The 14,325-nt window shown below is 38.3% G+C and overlaps 1 protein-coding gene across 1 annotated transcript in view; it reads left to right on the forward strand.

The window, feature by feature from the left end:
* LOC5571641 (laccase-2) overlaps positions 1–14,325 on the forward strand; it is a 32,655-nt gene extending 18,330 nt beyond the window's left edge. The window contains exons 2-5 of the mRNA XM_001653677.2: positions 625–1,421; positions 13,046–13,209; positions 13,273–13,462; positions 13,527–14,325. Of these exons, the coding sequence (XP_001653727.1) occupies positions 625–1,421; positions 13,046–13,209; positions 13,273–13,462; positions 13,527–14,137 (1,762 nt within the window). The 3' untranslated portion in view covers positions 14,138–14,325. The remainder of the gene's footprint in view (positions 1–624; positions 1,422–13,045; positions 13,210–13,272; positions 13,463–13,526) is intronic.

Raw genomic sequence — 14,325 nt, forward strand, 5'->3', positions numbered from 1 at the left:
AAAATCAATACAATTCTGGTAAAACTACGAAGTTTGGGAAAATCGTGATTATTGTGACCGACATTACTTCTGTGAAACAAGTATTTTCTAGGCCCCCCCTAGGCCCCCTCCAGAAAAAAATCCTAGCTACGCCAATGCTTAAGGTGAAGATAAATCGAAGCCAAAGCTCAAATTTTCAAGAGCACGGATCTAGAGAACCAAACATCCACCAGCGAGTGACCAATCGATTAAGTTTTCAGCTTAAACGGATGTTTGGTTCTCCAGATCCGTGCTCTTGAAAATTTGAACTTTGGCTTCGATTCATCATCACCTTAATCGGTGATTCCACATGATCGAGCCTCTTTCCAAATAAACTCTGAACAATGTATAGCACTTCAAAATACTTATTCATCAGACCAGATCAGTACCAGTAATAACCAACTAACTTTAAGAGTTTCATTGATAAGATAACATAATATGTACTTGAACTCAATGTAGACATACACCATTCAAAATACTGATTCACAAAGTCGATAGATTTCGCAAATCCCTATTTGTAACCAATCATTATTGCAATAAACTACTAGTTATTTATGATACCCTCTTAAATTAATTCACGTTTCTGTATTCTGTATTTGTACACAGCGCCTGTAAACGATGCGCAGACGGAGTTCACAGCGATTGCTATCTGCCGGCGTGTCTTACAGCGGATGGTTTCGAGCGAGGAGTGATGTCCATCAACCGTCAAGTACCAGGCCCAGCGATTCAAGTCTGCAAAGATGATCTCATAGTGGTGGACATGACAAATGCCATGGGTGGAACGGCCACAGCCATGCACTGGCATGGGCTGCATCAGAGGGACACTCCGCACATGGACGGGGTCCCATTCGTAACGCAGTGCCCCATTGAGTTCATGAGTACCTTTCGGTATGCTTTTTGGGCGACTGAGCCTGGCACACAGTTCTATCATTCGCACGCTGGACATCACAAAGTGAATGGACACTACGGGGCCATGATCATTCGACAGCCGGAAGTGAACGATCCCAACGCGAAACTGTACGATTTTGATCTTCCGGAGCATTTGATTGTGGCATCCGATTGGATGCACGTGGACGGAGAAATGTACATGCCGGGTCTTCCCAACGGCGATGGCATCCTTCCGGTGAATCTCCTAATCAATGGACGAGGCACGTGGCTGAAACACAACGGAAACAGGACGAACGCTCCACGGGAGGTGTATCGAGTGCGCAAGGGTGGCCGGTATCGGTTCCGTTTCATCAATGCCGCCAGTCACGTATGCCCCCTAGAGCTGCAGATCGCTAATCACACACTTGAGATCATCGCCAGCGATTCGTACAATTTGCAGCCCATCAGTGCCAATACACTTGTGACGACGTCTGGCGAACGGTACGACTTTGTCGTGAATGCAGACCAACCCACCGGTAAGTAGCTAGTCAGAAGATATGCCTAATCGTTTGAATGGTACACACATTGAAGACGAGACGCTGACACAGCATCACCGAGAGAGAAAGCGTGCCTCATAGTATCTATCTGCGTTATCACTTCCAAAACCCTCGGTCACGGAAGTTCGCGACGCGGTAGCCGCTGTGGACTAAGTTAGAGATTCAACACAGACAGTTTGTTATCAGTTTCATTCTATCGTTTCGTGTTAACAGGGCCGAATCAACTGAATTTGTGCCCCGGGATTGTGTTTTGAAACTTTGAATGAAATGTTTGAATTTGAAAGACTTTGCGCCTCATAAAAAAAGGCAGCGCTCATTGTCATTACAACATTCCTACTTTTGATGCTTGATTGATGGTTAGCTTCACCAATAGGTAATTACTTATCCGTTAACCCTCCGTATAGTAGTCCGCCCCTGAGCTCTCGTCCGCTTCGCGCCGGAAGCCGATAAGCCAGCCCTGAATTTCGTAGAATCTACTCGAGAAGCACTCCGCCTCGGTCGGTCTTCAACGCTGAATGAACGGGCAAAACGCATTACTTTCGAGTGTCATCCAGCCGAAGAAGATAAAAGATGAAATTTAATCCTTGTCAGAAGCAGAAGGCCGCAAAAGGAAAAAAAATCTAAAAAGTCATCGTCACCCATTCACATACGGTATCGTGTATAGTTGGGTGCCGCATGATGCACGGTGGCCCAGATTTAAAATATTTTGGCGAAAACTACATATTATTATATTTTACAAGTTTTCATCATGACAAGTGTTGTGGAAGTGTGGAACATGTTTTCCAGACCCTGTTTTGGGCATATTCTTAAATTTTTGGTATCCATTGAACGAAATTTTAACAAAATTTTAAGGCTATATTTTTCAAAATTGGAATATTTAGTCTAATTTAGAAAATTTCATCGATTTCTTAGGCTTAGAAGATTTGAGCGAGATATCGCCATGGAGAGCGATAGTTGAATTTAAAAGAATGTACTCCTATTTAGAGTCAAAAACGACGAAAAACAATTGTCTTTTGAAATTTTCAGTTGTGTTTTAACTATTTGATATTGCAGATAAATGTATGACTTTGTTTTTCAGCAAAAATCACGTTCGAGAATTGAGTATTTGCGGGATTAAAAAAAAACTAGACCTTTGTGCGACGTGGAAGGTTTCAAATTTCAATTACACAGTGCAATCCCTTTAATCAACGCATGGGACTTCTTCCGTTCGTTCGTATTTATTTTTCGTACTTATTTTTTCAAGTGCGCCAGAAAAAAAGATTAAATGCGATGAAAGAACTAGAGTTGTTGTACCTTCCTTGTGAAATAATGGGTCTAGAATTGAGGTTTGAGAGGGTTCACTTAACTGTAAATCCTTACATTTTGCCGACATCAACCGGTGAATGTCCTCTTATGTCTTCTTCTCTCAAGTGTATCCTGTTTGGGTTTGAAAGTACGACAGCATTTTCGGAATTATGGCAAACTTAAAACAAATTTCAATATAATTATTATTAAATGATAAAAAATCATAATTCAATTCTTTACTTTAACATAGTTAATTGCTTTTTTTTTCAATATACTGTGTATTCAGTAAATAGAAATATTAGTATTAGAACACTAATGGCACTGTTCTCACAAAACTGAATTAGTTTATTATCACCTTTAACTTTATCTTTTCATTGTTTGTTCGATGCCATGTTGTAGTGGATGATTTTAAAATTTATTTGACGCTTTGAGCACCGGTACCCAAGCTGTCAGCGCGTGGCAAACTAGATGTTGGTAACACGAACAGAAGCGACATTAGCATTCTTAGGTTAATGCTTCTACTATTCAGTAGCTCAGCTGAAAAAGGGCTCAACATCAGAAAAGAAGAGAAAAGCTAAGAATTTGTAGAAATCTGAGGAGATCCAAAACAAAGTAGGCATTTTGTATCAGCTTCATTTTGGAAAGAAGCCTTGGAATCTGAAAGAGAATTCTGGATTGGATTATACTGGATATTCTGAAAATTTTGAGAATTGTGGCATTACAAAATACGATTCAGTAAGAATGTCAAGCATTTGGTGGTTTCAAGGAATAGATGATTGGTTTAGATTTCACCAGGAATATTTTAAGAAATTTTTCAAGGAATCCTAAAAGAATCATTCTAGAAGTTTTCCATGGATTCCACAAGGAATTCTTCTAAGTTCTACGAGTTTCTCCTGGGATTCTTACGGGATTTCGGATTGTTTTTGCAGGTTTGACCTACCTTGTATCTCACTGGCTACAGCTTAACATCTAGTCATAAACGGACGTATCATAGGCGACGTCCATAAATTACGTAACGCTTGAAGTGGTAGAGCAGGCAAGCTTAACCTTAACGACTCACACATTTTTTTAAATTTCCATCATCCATCCATTTACGGAGAGGGAAGGGAGTCAACAGTTTCCAATTTAAGCGTTACGTAATAAATAGATGCTGCCATAGGCCTTTTCATGTCACAGATCCATCTATGCATTTGTTTACATCGGTGGAGGACCGGTGCTAATACGTATCTGTCATCTCCATAGAAGAGCTGCCAAACTGCATCATTTACTTTACTGACAGCAAATAGTAATCACCATGTACTTCAGGCATTACTTCGAAGAATTCTCTCAACCGTAAGTTTTCGAATGATTTCTTTGCAGGTCTACCTGAAATTTTCACATTTTTTTCAGAACTTCTCAAGAAATTCTTCTATACAGTTGTGTTCAGAATAATAGTAGTGAAAGCCGATTTTCATACAAAATGCTCAACTTTGGCATGCTGTAACTTTGTTTCCATATGAGCAACCGGCATGAAATTTTGGCAGTGAACTACAAATATGCTCAATTTCATTATCACAAAATTTGAAAATTTTCACACTACCGGCTAAAAAGTTAAGCACCTGGTGAAATCGTTCAAAATAATAGTAGTTTTAATAATTTAAATATCTGCTGTATTTTGAGTTTTAGAATTTTTCTTTACACATCGTTTTAACCATTTCCACCCAAGCTTTAAATATATAGACAATACAGTTTTTTACTAAATTGTTGCTGAACAAAAATTTACAAAAGAAAAACTACTATTATTTTGAGCGATTTTACCTGGTGCTTAATTTTCTAGCCGGTAGTGTGAAAATTTTCAAATTTTGTGATAATGAATTTGAGCATATTTGTAGTTCACTGCCAAAATTTCTTGCCGATTGCTCATATGAAAACAAAGTTACAGCATGCCAAAGTTGAGCATTTTGTATGGAAATCGGCTTTCACTACTATTATTCTGAACACAACTGTATATCCCTAAAACATCTCAAAAATTTGTTTTCTAAAATTCGAATGTGACATTTTTGAGTGATTATATGGAATTTGACCATAATTTTCTCTACAAATCCTCTCTTGGAATTCCTTAGTAATATTCTTTTAGTATTTCTATAATCTTCATATTCTCAAAAAAAAAAAAAACCTCATGGAGACTTCCAGGAATTTGTCCAATCGCCCATGATTTTTCTTTAGACTATCTACAGAATTCTTTCATTGATGCCTTCCAAAATGTCTGTTCAAATTTTGTATCTGGGTTCCACAGGAATTGCTCAAGAAATTAGTTGAAGAAATCTTCCAGTGATTTTATTTATTTTCAAATACAGTCAAACCTCCATGAGTCGATATCTGAAGGGACCATCAATGTATGGAAATATCGAATCATGGAACAAAAAATAATGTGGAAAGCTGTTCGAGAGCACCATCATAGTGACCATGAAATACTGTTTGTATAGTATGTTTCCATGAGTCGATATCAAGTAATGCAACATCGACTTACGGAGACATTTTTGACAATTTCGAGTTAATACAATGAAGAGTCATCAAACACTTTCGATCAACATACTGAAATATGTGAGATTGTTCTAGGAAATTAGAAAAAAAAAAACAAGTTGTTTTGTCACATTGGTTATTGTAACCGCATAACAGTCACATTGAGTCATACCTCGATATAACGTAAACTCTTTGTAACGTAACTCGATAGAACGTGATTTCATACCTCATACCTCGATATATCATATTTGTTTTTGCCTTGCATTTATTTTTGCAGTTTATATTATATACGTGATTTGTAAACTAAGAAACATTATTAAGGATTCAAAAACCAATTAAAATCAATTCTGTATTGTTCTGACTGCAGTTTACTATCACTGAGTACAGTCATAAATCGATATCGAGTGAGCAAGCTATATAGATATATGCTCAATGTTAAAACCAATATTTTCTCAAAGCTGTACATTTGTATTAAAACATCATTTTTATTTTCACTTTGTGGCATTTACTCTCCTACTAGAACCAAGCCTACCACTCATTTAAATTTTCTATGAAAACTTTGATTTACTTTCTACACTTTACGCTTACATTAGGTCACTTTAGAACTTTATAATGAAAAATCGGTTTTGCCTCAATACTAACAAAAATATAAATTTTCCAGGCCTACTATGTTCTAAAGAGTTTTAGATATGAGCAAAATACACATTTTCTCTGAAGACGTCATACTTCTAAAATTTTATATGAAAAGATATAGGCGTTTTTGTAGTTTTTTCATCCACACTTTCAAGCGTAACATTTCAAAATGGCGCAAGGAAAATCAAAAACTTTTCCCGCTACTTGAATAAGCATATCATAAGTATATTTTAAGGAACTTTGGTGATAGGGATTTCTAATTTTCTCAAATGAATGTGTTTTGAATTATCCCTTAATTTTACTTAGAAAACAGATTTTTTCAACTTCTGGAGATTCTAATTCAAATACAGTCGAACATTTTGTAATACATACATAAATAATTAATCATTCTTAGCATGAACAAGAAGTGTGTAGATGTAGATGTAGATTTCGCTAGTATTGAGGAAAAACCGATTTTTCATTATAGAGTTCTAAAATGACCTATATCTCTAAAACTATCAGGTATAGAACAAAATGAGGTTCTACAAAGTTTCCATATTTTCTATAATCTTGAACATGATAGAACATTTTGCGCTATCTTTTGAAATAAAAAAAAATTGAGTGCGAATTTTTAAAACTATGAAATTTGGCGCTTAGGACACTTTTACGTATAACGCGCATTGACCAGACAAACAAATGTTCAGAAGACATCAAAACCCTATCTCTTATATTTTTCCATTTATTTTTTTTTCCGTGGACCAATGTGCATTGCGCATTCGAGTCGGAGCTAATATTTATTGATTTAGTCGCATTCAAGAAGATTAGATCAAACTAAGGTTAGACCTTTGTGTGTTTTTGGTATTACCTCAGATATTCTCCAAAAGAATCATTCCAAGGGTGTTTGGAGAGATTCATTCAATAATTTAGCCATGTAGTCTCTTGAACTGCCTATAAGAATTGATAGGTTGTTCCGGTAATTGCTCCAGGAATATCTTTAAGTATTGTACCAGTCCTTCCCTCATTGCCCGAACCGGCAGGAGCAAGCGTCAAGGTCGAAGGATCAAACACTACTCTGGATGAGAATTCTAATTACGATATATTGAAAACTTGAAAATAAAATCTGAAAAATGGGCTATATGGCGCAGTTTTCCGCTCGGAGAGGCAAATGGGACAAATACAATACATTTTGTTAATCCACTCCAAAATATTGATCTTTGAAATTATATTAATACTCAACCATAGAATTCCATGTTGGGCAGACGTTTAATATAATTTTAGGTATCAATCATGAAATACGTAACGCTTTTAAGCATAAGCATTGATGACCGTAAAATTCGTAGCTGCTACTCCGTGATTGACCAGAATAATCAATGTTGCACAAGGAACCAAGAGATGTAGCTTATGAGTAGCTTTCCATCTTCGATGTACACTTTCGAGAATTCCAAACATTAAAAAGTCAATAACGGCGCTGGTCACGTCCTTACGGTCATTGGGGAATGGAAGGAATGTTAGCGTGACATCCATTGTTACTAGAGACCGAGATCACCTCTATATCTCCATGGTTGTCACGGGAAGGAGTCTTGTTAGTGGGGAGCGATCATAGCTGCATGATCAGGATACACCTTGGTAAGTGATGTGATTCATGCAACCTCAGTTAAAAAAATCACCTGTCAGTACTCTGAAGACAACGTGGACATATGGTTAGTCGATACTTTTAGCGTCGAACTATTCAAATGTTATTTTCTATAATGATAAAAATGAGATAAAAAAGGCATGTAGTTTTTAATGTCTATATACAAGAGTCTATGCCGACACTTACATTAACGAACGGAGGCTTGGCTAGAGAACAAGTCAAAGGAATTAATATAATATTCCTCCTGTTGGATTCGTCCAGGCCTCCGATGATTTGGTGGTATGAATAGTTTTAAAAAGTTAAATTTTAAATTAAAATTTAAAAAAAATCCAAATTTATTATTATATGGAACGAGTGACAGTGTTCTAGAGTGTATTGCCGCAATTAAAGCCGTGACAATGCAATGTTACAACGTTACATAATAAAACAAAACAACCATGAAATAATTGTATGTAAGACTTGGTACGTAGGTTACCGAATGCACAGCTTTTGTCCTAGATTCCGATCAATTTGTTTTAAAACGAATCAACTGAAAAATTAAATTAAAAAGTAAGTTGAAGAAAAACTTGTTGTGGTTTCGGCAGATTCGTTTTCTTTATCAAGAGTAATTTCATACACCCTCAGGCCTCAAAATTTGAATTAATAATGAAATACGTTACGAATTTAGGAGAAAATCTTCGCCGGATGCAATATTCCGTCATACCTAAGATTTCATAAAAATTGTTTATGAAAAGTGGTCAGACGAGTATAAGATGATCGATATGTTTTATTATAAGCCTTGTTTATCGAGGATTACATTCAAAGACTTTTAATTACTGCCACAATTGAAATAAATGCCCTGTTTTTGCTATAATGTTTGATATAACACCGCTTTTTGGATGGAATTACTTTTTGCTTATGCTCAAAATGGAGACAATTTAAGGTAAAGTTTAACTGAACAGGGTGAGTATTGATTCTTTCAACTCGGTCAAAGTTTTAACCACGCGTTTGTTGAACTTTGAAAACATCAAAATATAAAAAAATCATAATTAATCCTCTTTTATCAATAATTACGTAATAAATGAAGGATCCCATTTGCCAATTTGACAATTTGAATAAAAGAGAGAACGAAAATTATTGAAATTTGCGATTCTCATGTTCGTCTTAAGTAATAAAGAGCAATAGAATTTTCATTAAAAAAATAATAAATGAATACGTGAAATCTCATATACATGTTTGTAAAAACAGCTACACCCCCTGGAAAATTTTACCACATTGGAGTTATTCCTGATTGTTCCATTTAACCCTGGATTCTTACTTGCCCCAGCTTACCTCACTAAGAATTCTACTGTGCCTTTGACAACGAATCCCATGAAGTAATTTCACCAGGATTTTAGAAGGATTCTATTATGAAATTCAAGAAATTCTGCATACGATACTTTCAAATTGTTTACGGAATTTCTGCAGGAATTTGTTTAGAGATTTTTTCATAAATTATTCCAGCAAATGTTCATGAATTCTTTCAGCGGCCTTTTTTAAGCATAATCCAGAATTTTTTGTGAAATGCTTTAGGAATTATTTAACAAAATCTTGCAAACCATCCTCTCCGAATATCTTCAAGTTTTAATGTGTTCTAACAATGATTCCATCAAAAAATATCAAAGTAGGTATTTTCCTGTGCGATTTGTTCCTGTTCAATATTTAATTCCATTCTATTCACAAAATAATTTGATGCTTTACTAGATTTAAAAAAAAAAACTGAAAAAGCCCACAATAAGTGTTCAAATCGATAACTAAGAAATGAAATATGAATTCTGTCTAGTTAAATCTTAGAATACCATCAATTCTTGGCCAAATATACTACCGTCGAGTTAGGGAGATATCAAGTTATAGAACACAAAACCAATGACGATGCGATCCTAGGGACCATCGCTAACTCGATATCGAGATACAGTCGCCTCTCCACATCTCGATATCGAAGGGACCATCGAGATAGGGAGAGATCGAGACATAGAACAAATTTTTAACGAATACTAGATTGAAAATCACTCCGTTGCCAGGAAAAACAAAAGCAAACAGATGTCATTTCGTCTTCGAAAATTGATTTGAAACTCTAAAATCTAGTCTAGTAACCATTGATGATGGGAATATCGACATACGGAGAGAAAATTGGGAACGAAAATCACATCGAGATAGGGAGATATCGAGATAAGGAGGATATCGAGATATGGAGAGTGAAAATGTTTGCAGAATGAAGGGACCGAAAAAATCATCGACATAGGGAGAGATATCGAGATGTAGAACATCGAGATGTGGAGAGTCGACTGTACTAATTATCGAGTAAGGAGAGTTGACTAGACACACATTAGCCAGATATTTCAATGAAATGGGTAAGCTTCTAATTAACATACAACCCTGTTATTTTGTGTAGATAAGTCCACATAATGGTGATGGACAATCACAAGCAAACTGCATTCCAATGTTAACTAACATAAGATTTTGGATATCTCTGAACTGACTTAATGTAGACTTAAAAGTTTTCTGAATGACTTTATAAGACAAGCAATTCCAGGTTTTAGGGATATGCTTTAAAAGATTCTTGAAATATACTTATTTATCAGGCAAATTGTATGTACCTATAGCTTTTCAGTAGATGAATGAATATTTACCTAAATTCGGATTGAATCTGTGAAGGCTGATTTCACGCCTTGTGGTCACTTTCCTAAAGATTTTAACCCTTCTTCACACCTCTTGTCTATGGTTAAAGTATTGACACCCAAACTCCTTTTCAAATTCCTGCTTTCGTTCGTCCGATTCTTTGCAAAATAAACTAAAACATGCCCCAAAATAAGCTCTTCTCGGTTTTTCCAAGATGCCTTTGCACCCGAAAAACGAAAGACGCCGCCATGGCTTGTGGCTTACCTAACCCAGAAAAGCAAGGCCTGCAATTTGTCGCTCAACTTTTCCCCATTCAACGGAGATGATGACGGAGCAAAGAATACCTAACACTCTGGTAATGGTGGCTGACCCGGTCGGTGAGGCGGTGCCGTCGATGTCATCTTTCTTGAACCGATCCACTTGTCTCGTCTGAGAGCTTGTCCTGATAAAAAAAATTTAAGTACAATAGGTTTTAGTATTGAAGTTTGATTGTAGTTTCACCAAATAACAACAAGTTTTGGAAAACATTCAATAATAAATATATTATAGATTATATCGTTCACTTTAGGTTGTATGATGTTTGATTAATTTATACTATACCTAATATTAACTGTAAAGTTTTTTTCGGGAAGCCCTGATGCCCCAAACCGCCTGAATTCAAATTTTCACACTTTCTTTCTTTTCGCTTTGGTTCGACACCCAGCCAAAACAACTTGGCTCCTTCAACCGGAGAAAGATGCGGTCTGTAAAATTTGTCCACCTCTGTGGGGGTTGGGGTGACGATTGCAATTTAAATTTTAGGGCAGTTGGAGTTGTGCAAACAGCAAAAAATGAAAATGACACTTGATGTTGAAAGCTATCTGATGAGTTGGTGCATAATTGAAAGGATCGACGGTGTGGTTGTGGTTGGGTGCGATGAAATGTGGTAGAATATTCATAAAGTGGTTGTTCCGCGGGATGAGCTGCAGATTTATCATTTGGGGGCTGTGAAATGTGCATGAACAAGTGATTTGTAGTATAAAACCAGCAATGAGATATAAAATTTGAGGCTGTGATGAAGATTGTTTTAATGGTTCAAGTGTACTCCCTGTGGAATCCTCCTGATCGCCCTACCTGAAATGTAGATTTAAGCAGTAATTTTTGAGTACAAAGCTATTCGAGGACTTCGCTGAAGACAGTTCTTTAAATTTACAACAGTTCGTAATAAATTCTTCGAGAATTATTATTTAATAAACCTTATTCTCACGCAGGCTCCTACACTTATGTTCGATCAACTTTTGATTTCAACTTCCTTTACCAACAAGAAATTACTGGAACACAAAAGTGTCTTTCGATAACTCTGGATAGCTGTTGAAGTTAAGGTTTGTTAGATTATATTTGAGTGAGCATGTTTTGGGTATGAAACTTATTCGTCAACTTAGATAGCTAAAGAATATATTCTTCTATCTCAACCCTACACTATGTACATCTTCAGATATCTCCGCTGTAGGGTGTGTGATATGTACCTGCTCTTTAAGGCCGCACGGGACGTCATCATAATCACCCTATCCATTTCAAGAAGCAAATCCGAAGAACCACTCCATATATCGATGCGAAAATGTATCACTATGATTCTATATATGTAGTGCACAACTCAATAAATTTTCAGTTTCATCGGTTCACTAAAACTCGAGATTTGCTTCCACAAAGTTTTGATGCTAATTGTTAGAATGAGACAAATGAAGAGAATGACCCTCACCGGAGTTGGATTCAGCGTCCACTCCAGGCGTCCCTGGGCCCATAACCTATGTATAGTTACCCCGGCGCAGTAAAGATGTCCGCTTCCCTTTTTCGTTAATGCTTTCTTGGTCCACTAAGCTTTCGTGGGACTCCAGCCGTTATTCTTAACTCCTTCGGGCCGGCGTCGGTTTCCTACCTCAGTACACGGTTTTGGAAGTAGCTCTTCACAATCTGGCACAAGTAGTCGGGAATCCACATTATGTGCAGCGCAGTGGCAATGGTCTCCCAGCTGGCGCTGTTGAACGCGTTCTTCACATCTATCGTGAACACGGCGCAGTAACGATCTCCTCTACGCTTTTGTTTCAATGCTTTCTCGGCCCTCTCGAGCACTGTCAGAATTGCGTCCACCGTCGACCTTCTTTTCCGGAATTCAAACTGCCTTTCTGATATCCCGTTCTCGCTCTCTGTACATTTCATCACCCTGCTGAGGATAACCCGATCCAAGAAGTTTACCGAGTGTATCCAGTAAACATATAGGCCTATATGATCCCGGATCCCCGGGTGGTTTTTCTGACTTCAGAAACAGCACCAGTTTCAGGAAACTGACCTTCTTTCAAGCATTTCTGCATAATTTTCCTGACCATATCTGGATTCACAAGGTCTGCAGCTTTAAGCGCCATGTTGGGGGTTCCGTCCGAACCCGGGGGCCTTGTTCAGCTTCAGCGCTTTCACTGCTCGTTGGAGATCTTCGGCATTACCTACCTCTTCATTGCCATATGGTGTGGCCGGATACATTGTAGGGTCATGCTTTAGGCCTCGACGATGACGCCCAGTTTGTCCGCACACGTTTTGACCGGCGTCGACAGGCCCTTGATTTTCGCCATTATCACTCGGTAGGCATCCCCTCAAAGATTAGCTTCAGCTGCTCGGCACAGCTCTTTGAAGCACTTAAACTTACTCAGCTTAATCTCACGTTTGAAAGCGGGTTTGGCTTGCTGGAGGACAATTCTTCGCTCTTCTCGGACTTGTCCGTGTCTCGCTCTCTGATATCGTCTCCTCGCTTTAAGACAAGCGGCGCGAAGAGCTCCTAATGCGCACAAGTTCCATTTGCGTAATATTACGTACATTCTTTGGCTAGTTCTTGCAGTTTACTCGATTTACACTAAAAGTTTCACTCCGAAGCACAATTAACACGACTTTCTTCATTATTTTCCAGATGACTATTGGATCCGTCTACGGGCGATAGGGCCATGCGACTACAGGCAAATCAGCCAGGTTGCCGTTCTGTCGTACCAACCGATGAGCGTCCCTGAGGAGGACATTGCTTTCACGGACAAAGAGATTCCCCATTATCAGGATCAGCTGTTTTTGAACGATGTGGTAAGATAAAGAGGATGTCATTTGTCATGATTACGAATGCTTTAAACCATTTTCTGCTTGCAGTATGTAAATCACCCAAACACAACTTGTGGAGTCTCGAAACCAGACGTTTGCATCACGGATTTCCAAGCGTATGAGACCGATGATGACGTCATCAACGGTGTTCCGGATATGCAATTTATTCTAGGATTTGAAAATTACCCGATGAAATTCGAAGACGCTTTCGGCATGGGCAGTCACGAGCATTTCATGAGTGAGTTATTCCATACCTCAATCAAATATTCCTCTCTATCAAGAATTCTTCTCACCTCCTATAGACATTCACGACGACATCGTCCTCCAGGGGGCCATCAACAACATCAGCTTCACATATCCCCCGTTTTCGCTGCTCACCCAAACGGATCTCATCACCGAGGGCATGTTCTGCGACGAAGATAGCTGGCCGGAGCGTTGCCAAACCCGCGATCACTGCACCTGTATCCACCGGTTGAAAATTCCTCTGCACGCCTTAGTCGAATTGTATATTCTCGATTTGACGCCGGAAGTGAACGATCTGAATCATCCCTTCCACTTGCATGGCTACCAAATGTACGTCATGGAGATGGGACAGGACCGGTCAACGCCCATCACGATGGAACGAGCCCAAAAGATTGCTCGGAGGCAGTCTCTCCACCGGACACGAGTAACAACTATGCCCCCCAAGAAGGACACCGTATCGGTTCCGAGCAAGGGCTACACCCGGGTTCGATTCGTTGCGGACAATCCCGGATTCTGGCTGATGCACTGCCACTACGAGTGGCATACGGCCGTTGGAATGGTGCTGGTGCTGCAGGTCGGTGAACCGGGCAGCTTCGTCAAACCACCGGCCGGATTTCCCACGTGCAACAAATATACGCCAGATGTGGACGCGTCGCTTTTTGATGCGTGATTTTGGCGTTGTTATTTATTGGTTATTTATTGGTGTAAGGATCTGAGATTAAATTCTAGTCATTTGTTGCGAACGATGTTTTTGTACGAATGTACAGAAATTTTAGACAAAGTAGAAATCGAATGTTTGTGTTGAGAAAACTGCTGGTTTTGTTTTCGGGTTTAATAAATAAAATGATTTGAAATATA

This window comes from Aedes aegypti, chromosome 2 (genome assembly GCF_002204515.2).
Source record: "Aedes aegypti strain LVP_AGWG chromosome 2, AaegL5.0 Primary Assembly, whole genome shotgun sequence".
Lineage (NCBI taxonomy): Eukaryota > Metazoa > Arthropoda > Insecta > Diptera > Culicidae > Aedes > Aedes aegypti.